Here is a 25,908-nt window from a genome sequence, read left to right as displayed (position 1 = left end):
CTAACATCTCACCGTCCCACCATTAGCTGCAGATGACGTCAGAGATGAAGCCCAATCAGGCGTCCATCAGGAAGTGACGGACACATCATTCGCTGATACCGCGGTAACTTCATTAAAATCTTAATTTCTCACAAGAAGCGGCTGATAAATATTTAACCACTGATTAGATCAGAACTCTTATTGGACACCCTGCAGCCAATCAGAATGGAGTATTCACCCAGACCCTGGATAACACCACCTAATGCGTTAGTTAAGATCAAACTAATGTGTTAAAGTTAAACTAATGCATTAGTTAAGGTTAAACCAGGCTTAAACGATAATAATCAGTCTGACTGAACATTTTCTCTAGTCAGCTCATATATTCCAGGTCGTGGACATCAGGCCACATTGCAGTATTAGGGGAAGCCCGAAAAGCGAGGCAGGCAGAGACAGCAGCGGGACTGTGGGGTGTGATTACTTTCCATCTATGTGAATCTTTGCTGTTTCTCAATAAAAGGCTGGAACGTCATCACTCCGTCTCCTTCCTCAGTAACTCAGGAAAGTCAGTTATCTGTTCAGAACTCCCATAACACAAGTGAAATAAGTCATTAAAGAGCAGATGGACTCGATTAGGAGGAAGTTGTTGTCAGATGTTCAATCCCTGAACTTTGACCTGCTGCTTCATAAACCCAGAGAAAACCTTTGACCACCGTCACTCTCATTTATAGTAATAATATTAATTATAATAATATTCATGCATCTGAGGTCAGCTAGACGCTATTCCTAAAGTTAATGAACACAGATAAACGCAGACTGCCAATGTCCGCGTTCTAAAGACCCGCCCTGCTCTCTGATTGGCTGATGTCCCGCTCTGCCAGCTTTCATTGGTTGACAGCAGCTTCTGTTTAAAACCTTCAACAAAAAGTCTGAACAGAAGTTTCTGCTGCGACGCAGAACTTTAACCCCTTTATTTAAAAGAGAAACTAATGCGTTAGTTAAGGTTCAACTAATGTATTAAAGGTAAACTGTTAAATTAATGTTTAAAGTTAAAGATAACTAATGCATTATTTAAGCATTAATTTTAACTAACATTAAAGTTTAATGTGTTAAAGGTAAACTAATGTTAGTGAAGGTTAAACCGACTAACATGTTAAAGTTTAACTAACGCATTAAAGGTTAAACGTCACATTAACCTTTAACCGGTTCTGGTTAACTGGATCTCTAATCCGTCCTGGTTTAACCAGACATTAACTAGTCGGACCGGAGAATCGTTGGTTCTGAAGGTCCAGATGAGGAAAAGTTCTACAGACAAAGTTCCTCTGGTTCTGTTTGGTTCTGCTAACCACGGGTCCATGGCCCGTTTTCTCTAACAAGCTAAACACGGAGCCTGAATGAGGCCATGCTGGTTCTGTTGACCCGTTCGGACCGGTTGATCAGCACCACAGTGAACAGACTTGGTCTCAACTTGAAGCTTTTATTGTGAAAGGTCAGGTCTACAGACGTCGGCCGCGGCGGCCGCCCTTCCTCCTGGTGGAGTCCGACGGGATGGGAGTGACGTCCTCTGAGAACAGAACAGAACCGACATGAGCCCACCGGACCTTTGACACCCTGCAGGTTCTGCTGGTTCCCCAGAACCGGACCTGATGACATCATCACAGGGAGCAGAAACCGGACCCGCCGCTCCACAAACACCTGCTGCAGGTTCTGGCACGCTCCGGCCCAGAACCCAGCATCTCAGTACCGTCTGCTGCAGCGGTACTGGTTCTGGATGGACCCAAGATAATCCTGGGTCCGTTAACCAACCAGACCAACAGGTGTTCATGGAGCAGAACCTGCCTGAGAAGCTGGATCAGAACACGATCACTGGACCGTCTGATCACAGCAGAACCTCAGAACCCGTTTCCACCAAGAATCCCAGGAAAGTTCTGCTTTAGGGTTCTGGGTGAGAACGGGTTCTGCAGGTCCAGCAGCAGCTTCTCTCTGGCTGATGGATCTGGAGCGGTACCGATCCAACCGTCCCCGTCTGAAGATCCAGAGTCTGGTTCTGGGCGGACCCAGACAGAACCGCACCCAAAGCAGAACCAGGTGAGCGAGGAACGTACCGATGCGTCCGATCTTCATGCCGGACCGAGCCAGAGCTCTCAGCGCCGACTGGGCCCCGGGTCCGGGAGTCTTTGTCCTGAAAGAGAGACACAGGTGAGCCGGGCCGGTTCAGGTGAGACTGGACCAGGTGAGTCTGGACCAGGTGAGCCCGGACCAGGTGAGTCAGAACCAGGTGAGTCTGGACCAGGTGAGTCTGGACCAGGTGAGTCAGAACCAGGTGAGTCAGAACCAGGTGAGTCAGAACCAGGTGAGTCTGGACCAGGTGAGTCAGGACCAGGTGAGTCAGGACCAGGTGAGTCAGAACCAGGTGAGTCAGAACCAGGTGAGTCAGAACCAGGTGAGTCAGGACCAGGTGAGTCAGAACCAGGTGAGTCAGAACCAGGTGAGTCAGAACCAGGTGAGTCAGAACCAGGTGAGTCAGAACCAGGTGAGTCAGAACCAGGTGAGTCAGAACCAGGTGAGTCTGGACCAGGTGAGTCCAGGTAGGGGTGGGTGATATGAAGATCTAATATCCCGATACGTTCAGATCACCTTGAATAATAAATGTTTTTAGCCACATAGTTCCTAAAGCTGCATTAGTATCTCATTAACCTGTCAATTCTTTTTGTTTGAAAAATTGATTGGAAAATAAACACTTTAAATGTTTTATTTTAGCCATTTTTAACCACAGCTGCACAAATTACATTATTTTAACATTAAAGCTCTTTCATGGTCAACACTGATCCTTAAAAACAGAACATGCCAGAACCAAAAGGAAAAATATGACCTAAAATAAACCTGAAATAAAAGTTATCATAAAAATGTGACAATCCCAAAAATAAAAGCTCGTATAGTGACTATAAAATCAACTGATCAGTCACAGCTACACATTCAGAGCTTCTCAAAAATATTTCCGTTGCTCTTTAGATGCTGGGAAATTTTAAACAAACGTTTTTCTGTCATGTGGGATTTAGCAAAAGAAGACGCCAGTTTCTACAGTTTTATTAAAACTGGCTCGTTTAATTAAAGTTCCCTTCAGTGTGTGTGTGTGTGTGTGTGGGGGGGGGGGGGGGGGGGGGGGGGGTCTTCAACAAGGGAACAAATTCATGCTATTGCTACCTTTTGTGGAAATGGTGTTACGGCATGTTTTAACCTCCTTCCTGTGAAATCCAACCCGCTGCCAGATTATTGACCCGCTGCTGTTTCTCCTCACACTCGTTCTGATTTACCTGAAACGCCGTCGCCATAATTCTCACGGTCTACTCAACGTTAGGAAACACACGGCTTCATTATGTGTGTGTGGGTCAGAGCGCTTTCTGGTGTGGAGGAGGAGCGAGTGATGCGTTCACAGCGTGTGGGAAAAACTAAACTCAGTGAGTTAAATACAGCGGCTCAATCTTTCCATGAAAAGTTACACGATAAAGTCATTTAAACTACAGCGAGGAGGGAAACCTGAGAGACAGTATATTTGATTTATCAACCACCCTAGACTGGACCAGGTGAGTCTGGACCAGGTGAGTCTAGACCAGGTGGACCAGGTGATTCTGGACCAGGTGGTCCAGGTGAGCGTACCTGTTGCCTCCGGTGGCCCTCAGCTTGATGTGCAGCGCCGTGATGCCCAGCTCCTTGCAGCGCTGAGCCACGTCCTGCGCCGCCAACATGGCGGCGTACGGAGACGACTCGTCCCTGTCGGCCTTCACCTTCATCCCCCCCGTCACGCGGCAGATGGTCTCCCTGCAAACACACAGCATCAGAACCGGAGCATCAGAACCGGGCCTGGGCCGGACCGGACCGACGGTGGGGGGGGGGGGTCGCTGACTCACTTCCCGGAGAGGTCGGTGACGTGGACGAAGGTGTCGTTGAAGGAGGCGAAGATGTGGCAGACGCCGAACACGTTCTCCCCCTCAGCCACCTGAGGACCCAGGCTGATCACCTGCTCCTCCTTCTTCTCCTTCCCTTTACGAGGAGCCATGTCTGCGGGGGGCAGGGGTCAGAGGTCAGGCTGGACCGCGACATGTCCACCAGGGACCATGATTCAGTAAATAAAGACTGGTTGCTAAGCAACAGCATAACATGTCCACCATGGACCACCACTCAGTAATAACAGCAATAAGGTTTATTCATCGTCCAGCCCTGAGATAGACATCCACAATACAATAAATGTAATAAAAGTTCAATAGAAAAAGTTTTTGTACTTTATGCATTCGTGCAGATTAATATTACATTCTCCCAGCCAATCACAACACAGACCCAGGAAGCTCCGCCCCTTCAGAAAGCACACATTTTTCTGTTATAAACTTAGTTTTGGTAACACGGTGGTAAAATAAATGCTGAGTTAGAATTCACTGTCTGTATATAAACAGGTTGCTAAGCAACAGCATAACATGTCCAGGACTACAGTTAGAATAAATGTTTTGTGTTTATAGATAATTATCGACATTAATCAGTGTTTCTGTGTGAACCTGCAGGCTGTGACCCGTTAAGAACCAGAGACCGCCTCAGGTCCATTTCAGACCCGGCTGGGTTCCCCTGAAGAGCTCAGAACCAACGCCACTAACGGACCGGGTCGGTTCTGAGCTGCAGACATAATGTGTAAAGGCTTGTTTAGAACGACCAGGTTCCACCAAATGATTCTGTCAGCGTTTATTCAGAGGCTGAGGTTCTGCTAATGAAGCCCGGTTAGTCCACCTGGGTTCTGATCACAGGTGGTACCGAGGGGATGAACCGGCCCAGGAACACCTGCAGCAGGGTTCTGGAGGCTGCCGGGTTTAACAGAACCACCTCAGGAGAAGCAGCAGAACGTCTGAGGTTCTGATGGAACCCTGCAGAGATCAGCAATCCCTCAGAACCAGCATGCATGAGGCGACCGTGGAGAGGAAAACCCCCACCAGAACCAGAACCGGGCTCAGTGTGAACGCCCCGACCCACCGGGGGTTAGAGAAGACAGAAGAAGTTCTGATCCAGCAGAACTTTCTGTGACCAGGAGAGAAACAGCAAAGAACCCAGTTTACAGGTCATGATGGTGAAAGAGAGCCTGGATGACCAAGATGAGCAGAACCAGAACAGGTCCAGAACCAGAACCTGGACCAGAACCAGAACAGGTCCAGAACCAGAATGGAACCAGAACAGGTCCAGAACCTGGACCAGAACCAGAACAAGTCCAGAACCAGAACAGGTCCAGAAGCAGAACGGAACCAGAGCAGAACAAGTCAAGAACAGGTCCAGAACCTGGACATGACTAGAACCTGGAGCAGAACCTGGACCAGAATGGAACCAGAGCAGAACAGGTCCAGAACCAGAACAGGTCCAGAACCAGAACAGCTTCCTGAGGAAACGGCACCGCGGCGGGCCAACCGCGGTCCGGTGCTGGGACACCGGCGGACATGGCGGCTGCAGCCCGGTGCTCCGGAGCTACATGTGGTTCTGTCGCATCAACCGGAGGAACCGAGCCCGTTACTCTCTAACCGGACCGGTACCGTTGGTCCCACAGCTAAACAGCAGCCAGGCTACGGCTAGCCTGCTAGCTCGGCCCGGAGCGGCCCTTAAAGCCGGCCGTCCCCACCTGCCCGGTTTAACCAGGTTTACCGCCGCCTCTCCTCCGTGAACCTGGCCGTGAGTAACGGGACTGCGCCGGTAAAACGGCGTCATGTGCCGCTGCTGCTTCCAGCGAGCAGCCAACATGGCGGCACGCCGCGGCAGGACAACAGCGGAGGAAAAGCGGAGAAAAGGCGCCGCGGATACGCGACAGAAACTAAATTCGGGCAGCGGAGCTCCTGGAAAGCTTCAGTCTGTCAGAAAACGCACCTTAGACGGACGGATGGTCGCCTGGAAGGAAGATTATGGCGGATAGTTTCCTGAGCGGGACTCACCTCACAGCGTCTCTTCTCGGGGCACAAACAGAAAGAAGGAAGCTCCGCCACCGGAAGCGCCAATAAGGCCATCTTCCTGCCGCTGCCGCCCCCTGCCGGCCGCGGCCAGCGCTGCACTGCGCCTCACTCAGACCTCATTACGGCCCTTTTACACCTTAATAGCAGGTTAAACGTGTTACTTTGTCGCCCAGTAGGTCCTAAAACTTCCGCGTTTAAATGTTATGTCCACTCTGGTTAATAAATGTATAAAAAACACCAACTTTGACTTTCTGTAAATTTAAGCTTCAGGGTTTTGTGTTAACATTGCCCTGGGTCTCTCTGCATGTTCTCCCTGTGCATGCGTGGGTTCTCCCCAGGTACTCCGGCTTCCTCCCACAGTCCAGAAACATGTCAGGTTAATTGGCTTCTCTAGGTGTGAGTGTGTGAGAATGGTTGTTTGTCCTCTTTGTCTCTGTGTTGCCCAGCGATGGACTGGCTACCTGTCCAGGTGAACCCCGCCTCTCACTGACAGCTGGAGATAGGCACCAGCAGCCCTCACCACCCCAGCAGAGATAGATGTGATAGAAGATGTTTTGTGTTGCTGCTCATTTTATGACTGATTGTAGTCATTGCTCAGCAGTTTAGTGCATCTTTTAAATGTCTTCTTTTCATTTAACAATTTTTGGTTAATCCGGTTTTTATTTGATTTTGTTCTTGTTTCTGCAGCTTTGTTTGTATTGGGTCAGTTTTGATCCTAATTCACTTTAAAAAATATATAATTTTTACATAAAGTTTTGTTTTATGCTTTATTTTGTTGGACATTCTAAAATGACAGAGACTGGAGTGGAAAGGTGTTTGCCATGGAAATGACAGATAAACAGTCTGACAGACTCAGACGGGACAGAATGACTTATGGGTGATGTGACGTCATGATCTTCTCCACCAATGTGAGGAACGCTGATATCACACTGTGCACGCCCCTGAATGGGTGTAACACATGTTTGGTATTTAATGTCTGTTTGGGAGAACCAGCGGGGTTCTCAGGTACCGGTCGTGTTGTTATGAGAACCCAGAACTGAATCTGTAAACATTCCTCTGCCTTTTTGATTAAATATGGTAAAATATAGTTACGGTTTGAAGAGTATTTTAATAACATTCACCACATTATCAGATAATAGAACCAGAGTTTAACAATTTAAATTAATTATATGTATTACAATTTAGATTTTTCCTGTTCCTTTTACATTGATTTACCTTCTGTTGATTGTTCTGTATTGCATTTAAAATGATCTATTTAGCCCAATCATTTAGCTTGTTCTGATGATGTGTGCATTGAGAACGTGTCTGACGTGCAGCAGGAGGACGTCTCCATGCTCTCTGCCGTCAGGTGAGCCTCGTCAGGTGAGTCTTCTCTCCTGGTAGCGTGTGCACAGGTGAAGCAGCAGCAGCTGCAGGCAGGTGAGGCTCAGCAGACCGGACCTGAGAGAAACCTGCAGAGACGGACGACCAGCAGCACCTGCTGTCTGCAGCCTGGTGTTTGCATGAAGAACGGGAGAAAGCAGAGACCAATCAGAGCCCAGAGTTTGACCATCTCCTTTTATTTACAGAATCATATTGAACACGATGCAGAAGAAGAAATTACTCCAAAACCTACAAAAGAAACGATTTAAAAACATTCTCGCCCTCAGACGCACACAGACTCCCACAGAGATACACTGAGCATGCAGCATCAGACCAGTTAATGCAGTACACTACAATATCCACCATAGTAGAAAAAGCTGAGGGTGGGGGGGCCTGTTGATCATTGATTGGCTGGTCAGAGCATCAGGAGGTCTTTGGGTTGGACTTTACCCAGAAGGACTACATTCAGCACGGCCATTTATTCATTTATCAGACGTTAAAGGAAAATGAACAAATATTGAGCACTAGAAGTAAACCTTCCTCTCTGGGGGTTGTTTCATCCTCCTGCAGAGCTGCAGGTGGGTCCCACACCATGAACCTCCCACCGAGCAGATCCTGAAGGCCTGTGGGATCCACCAGCGCCGCTGCTTTGGATTCATTCAGACCAGAACTTTCTTTATTCAACAACACAAATCTACTCAGCTTCAAGCATCAAACACCAAAAGTTTCTACAAAATGACATCTCAGATGTTTGCAGGGAGAGTTTTTTTTTGCATCATTTGCCTCTAATAAATACTTTCAAGTGTCGTAAGAGTTCAGAGTGAAGGTGCAGCTGTAGAAATCACCGGATACTGTAGAAAACGACGTTCACTCTGCAGCGCCACCTGGAGCCCAGGCAGGGGCTGACGTCACGTCTTTGTTAATCAGCTGCAGCAACAGGAGGGGAGGGGCGTCCCAGAGACAGGAGCTCGTTAGCGGCCCACTCAGACCCAATGAAACTAGAACCTTCTGCTCTACAAGTTTAAACTCAAAGCTGATGGAACAGAACCTGATGGACGGAACGTCTGCAGAACATTAACGGGTTCAGGTTCACTTCAAAGGGAGCAGCTACAGGAAGCAGCGGGTACCGAACCGCCGTTAGCTCCATCCACCTAACGGCGGCTTTATACGTTCAGTTTGGAGCAGTGGGTGTGGCCTAATCCTGCTATGTATGGCCCCGCCCATAAGCCCCGCCCTCCTGGGCCCCGCCCCCTAAGCCCCGCCCTCCTGGGCCCTGCCGGCGGTCTGCGTCGCTCAGCCTGGACTCCAGACGGTGGTCAGAGAAATGTGGAGCGAACCAAAGGGCAGCGGTGGCAAACACATTCAGCAGCGGCTAAAACACGTTAAACTGCATATCAGGAAGTAGCTCACAGCACTGGAAGTCTGATCCCAACATTAAAAAGCTTAAAATATACAAATGCCATTTATTAAGGATAGTAAGATCGTCGTCATAGTAAGAATCTGATTGTACAAAGTTCTACATTCTCCGACGGTAAAAAGCTCGTTGAAGCTTCAGAGACGAACACGACGGATCAAACCGGCAGAATATCAAAGTCGGCGCCGCCTGCGTCTCGTTAGCTCACGGCTAACGGACTCCATGCTTCCCAATGAGGAACGCTAACAGGGCTAAACCTCAGAGACGGGAAGAGGTCCGAGAGCCGGGAGCAGCAGAACACGGCAGAACCTGAAGCCCAAACACTAAACACGAAGTCCAGCATGCAGAAAGTCACAGTCTGTACAGAACACCGTCACCGAGGAGGAAGAACACGAGCCGTCCATGCAGAAGCTCCCTCAGCAGCAACACCTCCAGAACCAGAACTCCCAGACGGAGCCGCTGACACACCAAGTCCATCTTCCCCTTCAGCTTGGTCAAAAATAAAATCATCAAAGCGCCGGAAAACCCAAAACCCATCAGAGGCGATACATTTCAGAACAAACCCAGACCATCAGATTGTTCTGCTCACAGAGGTCCAGAGGAGTCCAACAGGTTCTACAGGAGAGTTCGGTCTTTGAAGACCTTTACAGACACTTTGATCCGACACCAGAACCAGAACCAGGACCAGGACGCATCCTGGTGAGGATGCTTTACTCTCCATGTAGCCATTTCATCTCAGAACTTCATCAGAACTTAATAGAGCCCACCAAAGTGTAACTTTGAGGACAGTTTGGACCGGCAGACCAGAACCAGGCGCTGATTCTGATCATGACCAACATTCAGAGGTCCAATCAGCTCCACATTCTGGCCCGGTCCAACCCAAAAGCTTTACTGCGTCTTATTAGGATTTCATGGGACAGACGTAACGGCACAGAGGAATCATTCATGGTCAGTTAGGATTAAATTAAAGGATTTAAACACATTAGATCTGAAAAGTGTGGCAGGTTGGTATTTTCTCTAATCAATGCTCTCCTGGTCCAGCCTGTCAGTCCAGGTGGACGTCCATGTCCTGGTAGGTCTGCAGGTGGTCCATCCTCTCTCCAGGTCCAGATGATGATCAGAACTCTGGGAGGTTCTGTAGAACCTGACCTGCTGTAAACTGGACCAGAACCTCCTCCCTGACCTGCTGGTTCCTGGTCTCTATGATGCTGGACGTTCTCTGATGTTCTCTGGAGAAGCTCTGAGGCCAGAACCAGAGGAAGTGGACTTCTGGAGGCGGTTGGTTCTCCTGGATTTTATTTTGGGTCTCAGAGTAAATTGGGGCGCACCTTAATGTCTGATCTACTACTTTGTGTCGTTCTGTCCCCTAAAATCCCAGTAAAACATTTTCGATTGGACCAGAACAGAAACTTACAGGGGTGTGAATACTTATGCAGGCGCTGTGAAGATAAACTCTTTTCTGTTTAAGTCATGAAGCAAAACTTGGTGCAAACTGCAGGTCGATGTTTACATGAGCTGAAGTTGCTGACTCATGAACTTTGGTCCTGCTAACGGGTCGGTGCTTCTGATTGGCTGTCTGGGTTTGTTCTGAAACGCTCTGTTCAAACTGAAGTCCTGCTTGGTGTCTCAGCTTCACAGAGATCAGGTCCACAGACCTGTAGATCTTCCAGGAAGAGAAGAAAACACGATGAGAATCTAGTTTGATCCAATAATATTCAGGCTGTGCTTTCTTTTCCGAAACACTTCCTCTCAGTCTTCCCTTCCTGCTCTCTTCTTCTCCCCATGGGAAACATCTCAGCCTGAACAATAAAGCAGCTGATGAAGCCGTGCAGGAGCAGGCAGCTCGTTAAGGTAGCTCGTTAGGCCCTCCCTGACGGGGCGGCTGGATGAAGTGGAAGATCGAAGGCTGGAGATGGTGGAAGCTTCTGGGCTCTCTGCATGGCACCTGGAAATTTACCTTTAAATGATGTTAAAATTATCTGTATTCAAACACTCAAATGAAAAAACTATCATATGATCAGGATATAATCAGTAAAAAATCTGATCAGTTTCTATTTTAACTCTAGAGATAATAAACTATAACTCATTATTATTTATCACCGCAGATACCTAAGCTGACCAGCAGGGGGAAACCTTGCATCTCTCAGACTGTAAACCGGCTCGTTCTGATCCAGATTACTGGTTCTGTTCATTTCCAGCTCACATTCATAATAAATGTCTGATGAAAGAACACGATAGAGTAAACAGACGTTTCTGCACATGCTCAGTAGCATCGCAGCCTCAGAGCTAACGACAGACATTAATCAGTGAGAGGCTCTGACCACAGGGGGCGCTGTGTGCTTACAGCTGGAGATACAAGGTTTCCTACCACTGGTTACTGCACCAAGTGAGCTGATTGGTCGGTTGCAGTGTGAGCAGAGGAAGCTGATTGGCTGGATGACTGATTGATGAACTGATGATGGGATTCGTTGCCGCGTGAGTCGGACTGAAGCTTTCTAACCCCGCGGTCTCCTCCACCCGTCAAAGAAAATGCTGAATGGTTGGTGTCAGACAACAGCTGGCCTGCTGTGCGTCGTCCTGTTGTCACGGCGGCAGCAGTCCCGTCAGAGCCCCACCCACTCTGGAGGACGCCGTTAGCTGCAGGGACAGAGGAGGAGAAGCAACCGTTAGCTTTCTGCCCAGCACGGCGGTGGCAGCACCATGCTGCGGGCCGGCTGAGCATATTATGGTACCCGGGTCATGGCAACAGCAAGCAGGCTTAAATCAGAGGGAATCGGACTTTCAACTCCGATCCAGGAGTCGGTTCTGGTGGCTCACACGTTTCAGAAACAAACCCAGCGGAGGTCCGGTTGCCTCTGAGCCCGTCTGCCGTTTCACAACGGACCTCTGGACCCAACCGCACCGTCAAGGTTTGTCCCACTGGTACCGGTTCCTTAAAGTCCAACAGCAGCTCAGTCTTCACCAGAAAAGTTCTGATCGGTTTACTGAACGGACCCTCAGTGACTCCATGCGGTCCGGTTGCCCCCAGCCTTCCTGGTTCTGGAGCGGTTCTTACTTGTTAAGGGTGGAGGGCGATCCTGAGCGGTGGAAGTGGACGATCTGCCACTTGCCGTCCCGGCGGTGCCACACCCTGGTCTCCTCTGATTGGGCGGTGCGAGGCGTGCCGTTGGAGTCGATGTACTGCGTGACTCTGATGTAGGCGATGCAGGCGGCCTCGTCGCCCACCAGGTGGATGTGGGGGTTCAGGATGGTGGTGTGGACCGGCTTGCTGTTCTTAGACCACACTGGGGAACACAAACCCAACGGTTACCTGTACAGGTAGGCAGGGCGTGGCCCGCCATTACAATGCTCAAATCAACTCACAGTTTTCAAAATAAAAGCGGTGGAAGTCCAATCCCTCGACGAGGTTCCCCAGAGCCTCGGGCTCAAAGGCCGTCACAGCCGGGTCGCACATTTTCCTGAGCAGACAGAAACACATCGGCTGGACTGGAGGCAGAAGCTTTGGTTACGCAGCGTCTGAAAACGTCAGATTCGCTGAGTCATTGTGGTTCAGGATCTCTGAGGAGAGCCGACAGGACCCCCCCTCACATCAGACATCAGACAGGCCCTGAACGCACCACAGACAGGCTACTGAACGCACCACAGACAGGCCCTGAACGCACCACGTAAAGGCCCTGAACGCACCACAGACAGGCCCTGATTTGGTTACGCAACGTCTGAAAACATCAACGTCAGACTCGCTGAGTCATTGTGGTTCAGGATCTCTGAGGAGAGCCGACAGGAACAACAGGACCGCCCCTCACATCAGCACCACAGACAGGCCCTGAACGCAGCACGAAAAGGCCCTGAACACAGCACGAACAGGTTACTGAACGCAGCACAAACAGGCCCCAAACGCACCACAAACAGGCTACTGAACGCACCACGAACAGGCCCTGAACGCAGCACGAACAGGCCCTGATTTGGTTACGCAACGTCTGAAAACATCAACGTCAGATTCGCTGAGTCATTGTGGTTCAGGATCTCTGAGGAGGGCCGACAGGAACAACAGGACCCCCCCTCACATCAGCACCACAGATAGGCCCTGAACGCACCACGTAAAGGTCCTGAACGCACCACAGACAGGCCCTGATTTGGTTACGCAACGTCTGAAAACATCAACGTCAGATTCGCTGAGTCATTGTGGTTCAGGATCTCTGAGGAGAGCCGACAGGACCCCCCCTCACATCAGCACCACAGATAGGCCCTGAACGCAGCACGAACAGGCTATTGAACGCACCACGAACAGGCCATGAACGCAGCACGAACAGGCTACTGAACGCACCACAGACAGGCCCTGAACGCAGCACGAACAGGCTACTGAACGCACCACAGACAGGCCCTGAACGCAGCACGAAAAGGCCCTGAACGCACCACAGACAAGCTACTGAACGCACCACAGACAGGCCATGAATGCACCACGAACAGGCCCTGAACGCACCACGAACAGGCCCTGAACACACCACAAACAGGCTACTGAACTCACCACAGATAGGCCCTGAACGCACCACAGACAGGCTACTGAACACACCACGAACAGGCTACTGAACGCACCACAGACAGGCCCTGAACGCAGCACGAACAGGCTACTGAACGCACCACAGACAGGCCCTGAACGCAGCACGAAAAGGCCCTGAACGCACCACAGACAAGCTACTGAACGCACCACAGACAGGCCATGAATGCACCACGAACAGGCCCTGAACGCACCACGAACAGGCCCTGAACACACCACAAACAGGCTACTGAACTCACCACAGATAGGCCCTGAACGCACCACGAACAGGCCCTGAACGCACCACAGACAAGCTACTGAACGCACCACAGACAGGCTACTGAACACACCACGAACAGGCCCTGAACGCACCACAGATAGGCTACTGAACGCACCACAGACAAGCTACTGAACGCACAACAGACAGGCCCCAAACGCACCACGAACAGGCTACTGAACGCACCACGAACAGGCCCTGAACGCACCACAAATAGGCCATGAACGCAGCACGAAAAGGCTACTGAACGCAGCACGAACAGGCTACTGAACGCACCACAGACAGGCCCCGAACGCACCACGAACAGGCCCTGAACGCACCACAGACAAGCTACTGAACGCACCACAGACAGGCTACTGAACGCACCACAGACAGGCCCCGAACGCACCACGAAAAGGCTACTGAACGCACCACGAAAAGGCTACTGAACGCACCACAAACAGGCTACTGAACGCACCACGAACAGGCCCTGAACGCACCACAGACAGGCTACTGAACGCACCACAGACAGGCTACTGAACGCACCACAGACAGGCTACTGAACGCACCACGTACAGGCCCTGAACGCACCACAGACAGGCTACTGAACGCACCACAGACAGGGCAGGTGGTGGTGGATGAATCCCAGCAGGCTGGGAAGGAAAACTGGAACAAATGGCGTTGGGGCGAAGCGCAGCGGTGGCTGCAGGGTTCCAGTGGGTTCCACACCTGAATGTGGACCTGCAGTACCTGGGATGTCCTGAGGAGGTCGCTACACTGATCAGGGCCTTTTTAACGGTGGGTCCCTTATGGGTCCCAGCTGCTGGAGCTCAGCAGCGTGTTTTGCTCGGCCATGTTGAAAACCCTCAGCCTGCTAGTGTTTCACGGCTTTATACCGTCTGTATTTATACAGCGCTTAAAAACAGCCTACAGCTGAAACAACGTGCTGTACATCACTACGAGCTAAAACACATCCATTAAAAACCTGCGATCAAAGGCACAAAAACACTGAAAAGAAACAATAAACCAATTTAAGATTAAAACTAAGCCTCTCTAGAGGTAAAAGCCAAAGAATAAAGGTGGATTTTAAGGTGAGTTTTAAGGTGGGCTGTGAAGGAGCCTCTCTGAGGACCAACGGTAACGTTAGCATTGATGCTAACATCTCATCAGAACATCAGAACATCTCATCAGTCTCATCAGAACATCCAGAACCCAACGGCCCAGCAGCGCTGATGGTGGACTTTCAGAATAAAAGCCTGCAGCAGTGTGTTACATACGTGTAGCTCTCAAAGTCTCCGTTACTGATGGCCTCGATGAGCTGCTCCGTGACTTTAATGATGTCCTGCTTCCTCACTGAGACGCACACACACACACACACACACACACACACACACACACACACACACACACACACACGGCGTTAGTCCGTGAACAGAACCAGCAGCTGCAGGTCCGCGGGTCAGCTGGACCTCACCTCTGGTGTCTTCGTCCTCGATGGTGGTGTTCGTGCTCTCAGACGACTCCTGCAGCGGCAAACAGCAGTTAGTGTGACGGCAGCACCGAGCGGTTCTGGTTCTGGTGAACGGGTCGGGTCCGGAGCCTTACCTTGACTCCGTCGGCCTTCTTGTTGCTGCCGCTCTTTCCTCCTGAACGAGGGATGAGAATGAAGAGAAAGAGAAGCAGCAGAGTGAGAAAGAAAGGAACGAAAGCAGAGAAGAGGAGCGAGGGCATGGTGCCGGCGCTGCCTGCGAGTCGGCGGTCAGGGCAAAGCTGAGCGGGCCGGGGGGGCCAGCTGGGGGGGCCCGGCGTGACCCAGGGCCAAATTTAGGATCTACTTAAGATAGCAGCGGGCCAGACAGGCGTCACATTCCTGAGTGTCCACAGCCAACAGATGTTCTGGTTCTGACCCGCTGCTGAACCAGAAACTCCCCCAGACCCACACGCTAGCAGCAGCTTTGGTGGCTGGTTGGTTCTGGTGGGTCACTGCTGGACCAGGCCACAGTCCGGTTCTGGTCTTTAACTCTGGACCAGGCCACAGTCCGGTTCTGGTCTTTAACTCTGGACCAGGCCGCAGTCCGGTTCTGGTCTTTACCTCTGGACCAGGCCACAGTCCGGTTCTGGTCTTTACCGCTGGACCAGGCCACAGTCCGGTTCTGGTCTTTACCCCTGGACCAGGCCGCAGTCCGGTTCTGGTCTTTACCGCTGGACCAGGCCACAGTCCGGTTCTGGTCTTTACCCCTGGACCAGGCCACAGTCCGGTTCTGGTCTTTACCCCTGGACCAGGCCACAGTCCGGTTCTGGTCTTTACCGCTGGACCAGGCCACAGTCCGGTTCTGGTCTTTACCCCTGGACCAGGCCGCAGTCCGGTTCTGGTCTTTACCGCTGGACCAGGCCACAGTCCGGTTCTGGTCTTTACCCCTGGACCAGGCCACAGTCCGGTTCTGGTCTTTACCCCTGGACCAGGCCACAGTCCGGTTCTGGTCTTTACCCCTGGACCAGGCCACAGTCCGGTTCTGGTCTTTACTGCTGGACCAGGCCGCAGTCCGGTTCTGGTCTTTAACTCTGGACCAGGCCGCAGTCCGGTTCTGGTCTTTACCCCTGGACCAGGCCGCAGTCCGGTTCTGGTCTTTAACTCTGGACCAGGCCGCAGTCCGGTTCTGGTGGATCACCGCTGGACCAGGCCACAGTCCGGTTCTGGTCTTTAACTCTGGACCAGGCCGCAGTCCGGTTCTGGTCTTTAACTCTGGACCAGGCGTAACAATGACTCCACTGCTGAATGATTCTAGACCAGGGGTCACCATCATGGTTCCTGGTACCATGTGGCCCCACCTGGTACCAGATGGCTCTGGTACCAGGTGGGGCCCGTCAGTGTGTTCTAAAAGAATGCAGCAGTGAGCTGCACCCAGAGGTTATTTTATTGTTACTCTTCCTCTTTATTCAACCTGCATGTATGTAGACTTAAAAACAATAACACCTGTAGCAAAGCATGAACACCTGTAACAAAACAATAACACCTGTAACAAAGCATGAACACCTGTAACTAAGCATGAACACCTGTAACAAAGCATGAACACCTGTAACTAAGCATGAACACCTGTAACAAAGCATGAACACCTGTAACTAAGCATGAACACCTGTAACAAAGCATGAACACCTGTAACTAAGCATGAACACCTGTAACAAAGCATGAACACCTGTAACTAAGCATGAACACCTGTAACAAAGCATGAACACCTGTAACTAAGCATGAACACCTGTAACAAAGCATGAACACCTGTAACTAAGCATGAACACCTGTAACAAAACAATAACACCTGTAACAAAGCATGAACACCTGTAACAAAGCATGAACACCTGTAACTAAGCATGAACACCTGTAACAAAGCATGAACACCTGTAACTAAGCATGAACACCTGTAACAAAGCATGAACAATGTTTATTTCCATAAAGTTCAGGTGAAGTCTGGTAGCCCTGTGGCACAGCACCAGTGGAGTGTTCTCTCGGCTCCAAACAGAACCCATGTTCTAATGCACTGAGATGCAGCTGTATGCGCTGCTGGACCTGCGGTTCTGGTTCTACATGCAGCCCATGTAGAACCGGGCTGGTCCCAGAGCTGGTCGGGTTCTGCTCTGTGAGCAGAACACACAGAGCAGAACCCGACCAGCTCTGTCGGGTTTTTCCAGCGGGTCGCTGCGTTCTGATGGAAAACGTCCGAATGTTGGACGGTTTTCGGCCCTGATGACCGAAGCAGAACCGTGTGAAAACAGCAGCTCTGCTCCAGAACTGAAGCTGTCAGCTGAGACGGAACCGAAGGCTGGAACATGTCCAGAAACCAGAACCTGAGACCAGAAGTTCTGGCTGGATGCTCACCTCCATGGATCACTGAATTCACCATCGGTTCTGGAGGTTCTGGACCGTTTTGGGACGTATTGATCTCATTCTGCTTTGAGATCCAAACAGAGAACCTGAGAGAAAGTCGACCAGAAGTCTGACAGAACCGATCGGGCCAACTGGGAAGACCCTACTGAGCATGTGCAGACAGCTGCAAACGATTGGCCCAGCTGGAAGGACGGGGGCTGGCGGTGGTTTCCCTGACAGCTAAGATTAGACCTGAGAGCGTGTGAGAGCACACACACAGTTTTACACACACAGTTACACACACACACACACACACACACACACACACACACACAGAGTTACACACACACACACAGTTACACACACACACACACACACACACACACACACACACACACACACACACACACACACACACACACACACAGTTTTACACACACAGTTACACACACACACACACACACACACACACACAGAGTTACACACACACACATTCGTGTAAGACCTACGGAGTGAGGACCGAGTAAAAGCACTCACAAAGTGAGGACCGGTAGTTCTGAGCTACTTAGAAAGATAACGTTTTTATTTTCTGTCACCAGGTGTCACAGACACACAATACACCACTTCAGATTTTGCAAAAGAATTAAATTACCAAAAAAGTTTTTTACCATCAGTGTGAGGACCGAGGAGTTCAACCAACTTTTTTGACATTTTAAGTAATTAAGAAGTAAATGTACTTAAGATTTGAAAACAAACATGTTTTTTACGTTTTACTGATTAATGCACTGAAGAATAATCCAATGCTGTACTAAAAATGAAAGCTTGAGGTTGTGTGGCTCTGATTTATTACCTCCTGATAAATTAAAAGTTTTAACAAAATAATCCATTGTACTTTGAATAATGTTTATTTTAGAAACAAAGCATTTTTTGTGGACATTAGCAGAGCCTAACAACTGTTGTTCCTAATCTGCAGCATGAATTCCTCTTGCACATTGCAGAATCCACATGCATGACTCTGATTGGATAATAGCTTGATGGGCCATCTGCAGGTTGTGAATGTTGCAAAGTTGAGGGTCGGGGAGGGGTCACTCAGTGGTTGCTGGCTCAGACTTAAGCCTGAGATATTTTCTGTAAAAACAGGCATGACTTTGCACTCACTTTTATTCTAGGGGCATATTGTTTAGGATTCTTTTTTAGTTTTTCTGTATGATTATTTTTAATTTAGTTGTCATTGGTATAAAAATATGTTTGTTTATATACAATAAACATGCTGTACTGCCCTAAAAAGCTCGATTTAATTAATTTATAGAAAAAGGTTTGTGTCATAATATTAACCGAGGCTGTCATATATTTAATCATAACAGCAATTCCTCTTTACACATATTTTAAACAGCAAAGAAATCTACTGTTCAAAATGTTAAAACTCAGAAATCCAAAATTAAAATTATTACTTTACAGGAAAAAAACAAGATACACTATGATTTCTATGATTTCTTAAATATCTGCCCATAATAAGCATTAATTGGTCCCCAAGGTAATTTTATATAGGGCCTAAAGTGATACAGGCAAGATCTTTGAATGGAGTCATGAGGGAAAATCTGCCATTTTGTGAAACACTTGTTTTGCCTTCCTGCTGCAGGTGGGAGAGGTTTTGGCAGGAATGCATGGTACCATTTGTAGGGGAAGAGTTGATAAAGAGACTGGCTCATGCATGACATTTTAACTATATCTACGGCCTGCAGTATGGTCCATCACTGTTCTGCACTGACATACCAGAAATGGGATTGTGTTTGACACTGTTGTTAAGGCTAGGAAGATTGGATCTGGATGTGCGTGGTATTGTTGTGAAGAGCCTGATTAGATGATTAAAACAAGTCCTCCCCCTTTTTCATAACCCATTTTCAAGTGCCAGTCCTCAACCCTAAAATGATGATTGAGGCCTTTGAGGCTTTCTATTAGGCATAGGCTGGAATCAAATACTCATCAAAAGCTTAGAAGCAATCTTTTTCTGGGGCTGAGTAGAGGGTTAGCATGCAAACAATTGGAGCATGCACAGAAAGTTGAATAGAGGTTCCCTCAGTGTCCGAGAGAGACATTTGTCATCTAGTCTCTGAACCTGCAAGGAACAGGTTGGAGGCCCAGAAATGATCCACCCATAGTGTCACCAACCTATGGAAAGTGGCATAAGATTATTTTTTGGTCAAAAGTTCAATTTTGGCCCAGATTTGGTGAGGCTTTGTGACTGAAGGAGGCCAATCTGACTGCTGACCTTTTGTGACCTTTGAGGTTTTTCCCTTTTTTGATGCACTTTTCAGTGGAGGATTTTGATTACTCTCACAGTGTAGCACCTCCTGGTAATGCGGAACACAACCCCGTTAGCGGCTAAGGACTGTCATGTTTCTAAACCTAAGTAGCTGTAGGAAGGTTCCTGTGCTCCACTGATGCACCAGAAATGGGAGTGTGTTTGACCCGGCTGCTATGGCTAGGAAGATCCGATCTGGATGTGTGTGTTACAGTTTTTAAAAGCCAATTTAAACGAGACCTCCCTTTTCTCCATAACCTGTTGGCAAGTGCCAGAACTCAACCCTAACATGATGACTGAGGCCTTTGAGGCTTTCTATTAGGCATAGGCTGGAAGCAAATACTCTCTTTTATCAAAAGTTTAAAAGTTATCCTTTTCTGGGGCTGAGTGGGGGCAGCAAGTGTACAATAGGAGCATGCACAGAAGGCTGAATAGGGGTTCCCTCAGTGTCAAAGAGGGATAAATTTGCCGTCTGTCCTCCGAACCTGTTAGGGCCCGGTTGGAGGCCCAGAAATTACCCACCCGTTCCCATAGTGCCACCAACCTGTAGCAAATGGCATTAGATCCCTTTTTGGTCAAAAGTTCAGTTTTGTCTAAGGTTTGGTGAGGCTTTTGTTACTGAAGGAGGCCAGTCTGACTGCTGACCCTTTGTGACCTTTCAGGTTTTTCCCCTTTTCGAGGCACTTCTCAGTGGAGGATTTTGATTAATCTCACAGTGTAGTGTCTCCTAGTAATGCAGAATACAACCGCATTAGCCATTAAGGACTTTCATGTTGCTAACCCTAAGTAGCTGTAGGAAGGTCATAGAAAGTTGGGCTCTGCCTACTTTGTAGAAGCTTTAAGGGGGAAGCTGCACAACAAATGCGGGCAACATTGGACAATGTGTCTCTGTGTCATGAGGTGTCAAAGGTCAATATTTTGCCCATTCTTGCCCCTGCCACACCCAGACAAAATGGTCCAGTGATACCAAACTCTCAGAATCCACTCAGGCTAATGCTCTGAACAGCATTTGTGAAAATCAGCCCTCTACAACAAACTCAACCAATTTTGTCAACCCTAAATGATACAGGTAGGTTTGTAGGAGAACTAAAAGACACTTTGCTACTGAAGAGACACCTGAGAAAATTGTACTTAATATAGAGCCACCTAGATTTCCAAGCACGTTCCAGGCTGCATGAGAAACATGCCCTGCGAATTTGGGGTCTGTAACTGCTCCAGGGCTGAGGGACTGCTGTTTAAATGTTCACTAAAGTAATACTATTGAGGAACATGTCCAAAATGGAGTGTGTTTGTTCTTTTGAGGTTTTCTTGGCACTGTTGAAACAAGGCTAATCAGACCATCAAAACAACACCAACCATTTCCTAATTAGCCACTTCTATATCCCACAAGCAGACATAATTTATCACCAAGGTAATTTCAATTAGATCATAACAGGGCCCTTTAATACATTTGAATGTAGTCAAAAAGGAACTTAAGGCCTCTCACAATGAGTGTGTTTGAACCCATTGCTTCACACTGCAGAGTCTGATCTGGACATGCTTGGTACCGTTAAAAAGGCCTAAATGATATGAAGAACAGAAACCCATGCATGACTTTGTCACTTCATTCTGCAAAATATAAATGCCACCAGAACATTAGACCTTAGGGCTCCACGGAGATCCCAAAAAGCAATTGTGCTGTGTGTGTGTGTGTGTGTGTGTGTGTGTGTGGGGGGGGGGGGGGGGTTATGGACGTCGGAGGCCATCATTTGTTATGTGCCATCCTCTATGAGTCCTTAAATATCCTCCCATAATACGCTTTAATTGGTTCACAAGGCCGTTTAAAATGGGGCATAAACTGGTACCAGCAGGAACTTTGAATACGGTAATTAGGGAAGATCTGCCATTTTGTGAAACACATTTTGCAAAAGGGGAAGAGCTGACCAAGAGACTGTTAGATGCATGATCTTGTAACTATATCCTACAGCTCGCACAATGGTCCATCGCTGTGCTCAACAGCCACACCAGGAATGGGAGTGTGTTGGACCCTGCTGCTGGGGCTAGGAGGATCCGATCTGGATGTGCGTGTTACAGTTGTCAAAAGCCTGATTAGACGATTAAAACGAGACCTCCCCTTTCTCCATAACCTGTTGGCAAGTGCAAGAACTCAACCCTAACATGACGACTGAGGCCTTTCAGGCTTTCTGTTAGGCATAGGTTGGAAGCAAATACTCTCTTTCATCAAAAGCTTAAAAGCTATCTTTTTCTGGGGCCGAGTGGAGGGCGGCAAGCAAACAATTGGAGCATGCACAGAAGGTTGAATAGGGGTTCCCTCAAATCAGATGGAGACATTTTCCATCTGGCCTCTGAACCTGCTAGGACCCGCTTGGAGGCCCAAAAATGACCCACCCATACCGTCACCAACCTATAGAAAGTGGCATTAAATTATTGTTTGGTCAAAAGTTCAGTTTTGGCCCAGATTTGGTGAGGCTTTGTGACTGAAGGAGACCAATCTCACAGCTGACCTTTTTTGACCTTTAAAGTTTTCCCCCTATTTGAGGCACTTTTCAGTGGAGGATTTTGATTAATCTCACAGTGTAGCATCTCCTGGTATTGCGGAACACAACCCCATTAGCGGCTAAGGACTGTCATATAGCTAACCTGAAGTACCTGTAGGAAGGTTCCTGTGCTCCACAGATACACCAGAAATGGGAGTGTGTTTGACCCAGCTGCTACGGCTAGGAAGCTCTGATCTGGATGTTATAGTTGTGAAAAGCCTGATTAGACGTTTAAAACGATACATCCCCTTCCTCCATAACCATTTGGCAAGTGCCAGAACTCAACCCTAACATGACAACTGAGGCCTTCTATTAGGCATAGGCTGGAAGTAACGACTCTCTTTCATGAAAATCTTAAAAGCTATCTTTTTCTGCGGCTGAGTTGGGTGCAGCAATTGAACAATAGTAACATGCACAGAAATTTGAATAGGGTTTCCATCAATGTCAAAGACATCTGCTTTCTGGCCTCTGAACCTGCCAGGAGCTGGTTGGAGGTTCTTTGCACCATAACTCTGGGCACCATAGCGTCACCAACCTATAGAAAATGGGACTAGATCCCTTTGTGGTCAAAAGTTCAGTTTTGGCCCAGATTTGGCGATGCTTTGTGACTGAAGGAGGCCAATCTGACTGCTGACCTTTTGTGACCTTTGAAGTTTTTCCCCTATTTGAGGCACTTTTCAGTGGAGGATTTTGAATAATCTCACAGTGTAGCATCTCCTGGTATTGCGGAACACAACCCCATTAGCGGCTAAGGACTGTCATATAGCTAACCTGAAGTACCTGTAGGAAGGTTCCTGTGCTCCACAGATACACCAGAAATGGGAGTGTGTTTGACCCAGCTGCTACGGCTAGGAAGCTCTGATCTGGATGTTATAGTTGTGAAAAGCCTGATTAGACGTTTAAAACGATACATCCCCTTCCTCCATAACCATTTGGCAAGTGCCAGAACTCAACCCTAACATGACAACTGAGGCCTTCTATTAGGCATAGGCTGGAAGTAACGACTCTCGTTCATCAAAAGCTTAAAAACTATCTTTTTCTGGGGCCAAGTGGGGAGCAGCAAGTGAATAATAGGAGCATGCATGGAGAATTAATTTACCAAAAAGTTTTTTACCATTAGAGTGAGAACCGAGGAGTCCAACCAACTTTTTTGTCATTTTAAGTAATTGAGAAGTAAATGTACTTAAGATTTGAAAATAAACATATTTTTTTACGTTTTACTGATTAATGCACTGAAGAAAAAAACCTATGCTGTACATAAAATTAAACCTTGAGGTTGTGTGGCACTGATTTATTACCCCCTGATAATTTAATAATTTTAACAAAAGAATCCATTGTACATTGAATAATGGTTATTTTAGAAACAAATAATTTTTTGTAAACATTAGCAGAGCCTAACAACTGTTGTTCCTAATTTGCAGCATGAATTCCTCTTGCACATTGCAGAATCCACATGCATGACTCTGATTGGATAATAGCTTGATGGGCCATCTGCAGGTTGTGAATGTTGCAAAGTTGAGGGTCAGGGAGGGGTCACTCAGTGGTTGCTGGCTCTGACTTAAGTCTGAGATGTTTTCTTAAGTAAAAATAGCCATGACTTTGCACTGAGTTTTATTCTAGGGGCATAATGTTTAGGATCCTTTTTAGATTTTCTGTATGATTAATTTTAATTTTGTTATCATTGGTATAAAAATATTTTGTTTATATACAATAAACATGCTGTACTGTCCTAAAAAGCTCATTTTGATTAATTTATAGAAAAAGGTTTGTGTAATAATTTTAACTGAGGCTGTCATAGATTTCATCATAACAGCAATTCTTCTTTTCACATATTTTAAACAGCAAAGAAATCTACTGTCCAAAATGTTACAAACTCAGGAATCCAAAATTAAAATGATTACTTTACGGGGAAAAAACAGCATACTCTATGATTTCTTAAATATCTGCCCATAATAAGCATTAATTGGTCCCCAAGGTCATTTGATAGGGCTTAAAGTGATACCAGCAAGATCTTAGAATGGAGTCATGACGAAAAATCCGCCATTTTGTGAAACACTTGTTTTGCCGTCCTACTGCAGGTGGGGGAGGTTTTTGCAGGAATGCATGGTACCATTTGTAGGGGAAGAGTTGATAAAGAGACTGGCTCATGCATGACACTTTAACTATATCCTACAGCCTGCAGAATTGTCCATCGCTGTGCTACACTGACATACCGGAAATGGGAGTGTCTTTGACTCTGCTGCTAAGGCTAGGAAGATCTGATTTCGGTGTGCGTGGTATTGTTGTCAAAAGCCTGATTAGACAAATAAAATGAGACCTCCCCTTTCTCCATAACCTGTTGGCAAGTGCCAGAACTCAACCCTGACTTGACAACTGAGGCCTTCTATTAGGCATAGGCTAGAAGCAACAACTAATTTTCATCAAAAGCTTAAAAGCTATCTTTTTCTGTGGCTGAGTTGGGTGCAGCAATTAAACAATAGGAGCATGCACAGAAGTTTGAATAGGGTTTCCATCAATGTCAGAGACATCTGCTGTCTGGCCTCTGAACCTGCCAGGACCTTTTGTGACCTTTGAGGTTTTTCCTCCTGTTGAGGCACTTTTCAGTGGAGGATTTTGATTCATCTCACAGTTTAGCATCTCCTGGTAATGCAGAATACAATCTTGTTCTTACCGTTTCTCAGTTCAAGTTTCAAAATTATACTGTCTTTTCCTGCTCAATGGTCCTCCAGAGAGTTCAGCAGCCTTAATGAGCTGAGCTCTGCTTTCATCCTGTCACCAGCCCGTTAACCCCATCATCCCTGCTGTTACCAGTCTGTTTTCATGTCTACCTGTTACCTGCTTCTCCAGGACTCTTCTGCCATCTACACATTGTTTAATTGTTTAATTAATTTTAATCTACACATAATTGTATTACAAAAAATTTCAACATCATGTCTAGCTTGAATATCATGTTCCCTGTCTGGGCATTGAATAAGTCTGAAGGCATATAACCATTTTTATTTATGCATAAAGCCTGAAAATACATATTTGGTTGATACTGATTCAATCTATGTTTTGCCTACACTATAAAAAATGTACTGCCTATATATTAAATAATAAACTGATCACTAAAAAAGGCATTCAATCTGGTAAGATTTGGGTGCAGCGCCAAAAGAACACCTATAGGGGGAGCAGTAGAGAACCAGTTTGGTGGAAACCTGAGTGCAGTTGCAGAACTATACACTAGAGGGACCTAGTGAGAAGAGAATTGTGAACCTTCAGACTCATTTTACATTAAAAATGAGGACCTTTTATAAAAAAGACAGAGTAACATCTATATGGCTAGTAGAGCTCATTACTATATGAAAGAAAGTGAGGACCAGGAAAATGTCCTCACTTCCCAAAATTGACCTCACTTTGTTGGTTAAAAACTGGTGATGGTCCTCACTCTGATGCAAGAACAAACACACACGCTCTCTCTCACACAGAGACTCAGCGAGCTAACTGCTAACTGTGAGTAAGCTGGCAGCTGATTGGTGGATCTGGAACCCTAAAGCTGCAGGTCAGAGGTCATGCAGTGACACCCTGACAGCCAATGAGCAACCCCTTGTCCTCTATCATGACCTCTGACCTCAGGGACGGAGATGTGGGGTTCTTACCAGAGAAGTTCCTGGTGGCCAACATGGTGGTCAGGATGGCTCCCTGCAGGAAAGAAGC

The 25,908-nt window shown here is 47.7% G+C and overlaps 2 protein-coding genes across 3 annotated transcripts in view; both read right to left on the bottom strand.

Annotated features, from left to right (window-relative positions):
- Positions 1-1,433: 1,433 nt before the first annotated feature.
- Positions 1,434-6,065, bottom strand: rps14 (ribosomal protein S14). 2 transcript variants are annotated; one of them, XM_012853597.3, is made up of 5 exons: positions 5,931-6,065; positions 3,885-4,035; positions 3,634-3,795; positions 2,082-2,158; positions 1,434-1,540 (listed from the first exon to the last, which is right to left on the bottom strand). In XM_012853597.3, the coding sequence occupies exons 2-5, from the start codon at positions 4,031-4,033 to the stop codon at positions 1,473-1,475; spliced, it is 456 nt and encodes a 151-aa protein (XP_012709051.1). In that variant the 5' UTR covers positions 4,034-4,035; positions 5,931-6,065; the 3' UTR covers positions 1,434-1,472. The 2 variants fall into 2 exon arrangements, with proteins under 2 accessions (XP_012709051.1, XP_012709050.1); XM_012853596.3 differs by having other exon boundaries at positions 5,866-5,980.
- Positions 6,066-10,460: 4,395 nt separating this feature from the next.
- camk2a (calcium/calmodulin-dependent protein kinase II alpha) overlaps positions 10,461-25,908 on the bottom strand; it is a 52,226-nt gene continuing 36,778 nt past the window's right edge. Inside the window, exons 12-18 of the mRNA XM_036133236.1 lie at positions 25,851-25,893; positions 15,120-15,160; positions 14,989-15,037; positions 14,792-14,867; positions 12,088-12,182; positions 11,780-12,008; positions 10,461-11,361 (exon numbers count right to left, since the gene is read on the bottom strand). Of these exons, the coding sequence (XP_035989129.1) occupies positions 11,358-11,361; positions 11,780-12,008; positions 12,088-12,182; positions 14,792-14,867; positions 14,989-15,037; positions 15,120-15,160; positions 25,851-25,893 (537 nt within the window). The 3' untranslated portion in view covers positions 10,461-11,357. The remainder of the gene's footprint in view (positions 11,362-11,779; positions 12,009-12,087; positions 12,183-14,791; positions 14,868-14,988; positions 15,038-15,119; positions 15,161-25,850; positions 25,894-25,908) is intronic.

Source organism: Fundulus heteroclitus, unplaced genomic scaffold (assembly GCF_011125445.2).
Source record: "Fundulus heteroclitus isolate FHET01 unplaced genomic scaffold, MU-UCD_Fhet_4.1 scaffold_59, whole genome shotgun sequence".
In the NCBI taxonomy this organism is placed as follows: domain Eukaryota; kingdom Metazoa; phylum Chordata; class Actinopteri; order Cyprinodontiformes; family Fundulidae; genus Fundulus; species Fundulus heteroclitus.
Note: the sequence above shows the minus strand (reverse complement) of the source record. Positions and strands in the feature narration are given on the sequence as shown.

Coding starts and splice junctions, on each gene's coding strand:
- rps14 (XM_012853597.3), bottom strand. CDS start 4,033: ATGGCTCCTCGTAAAGGGAAGGAGAAGAAGGAGGAGCAGGTGATCAGC. Junction 3,796..3,884: donor GTCACCGACCTCTCCGGGAA/GTGAGTCAGCGA, acceptor GTGTGTTTGCAG/GGAGACCATCTGCCGCGTGA. Junction 2,159..3,633: donor AGGGCCACCGGAGGCAACAG/GTACGCTCACCT, acceptor TCTCTCTTTCAG/GACAAAGACTCCCGGACCCG.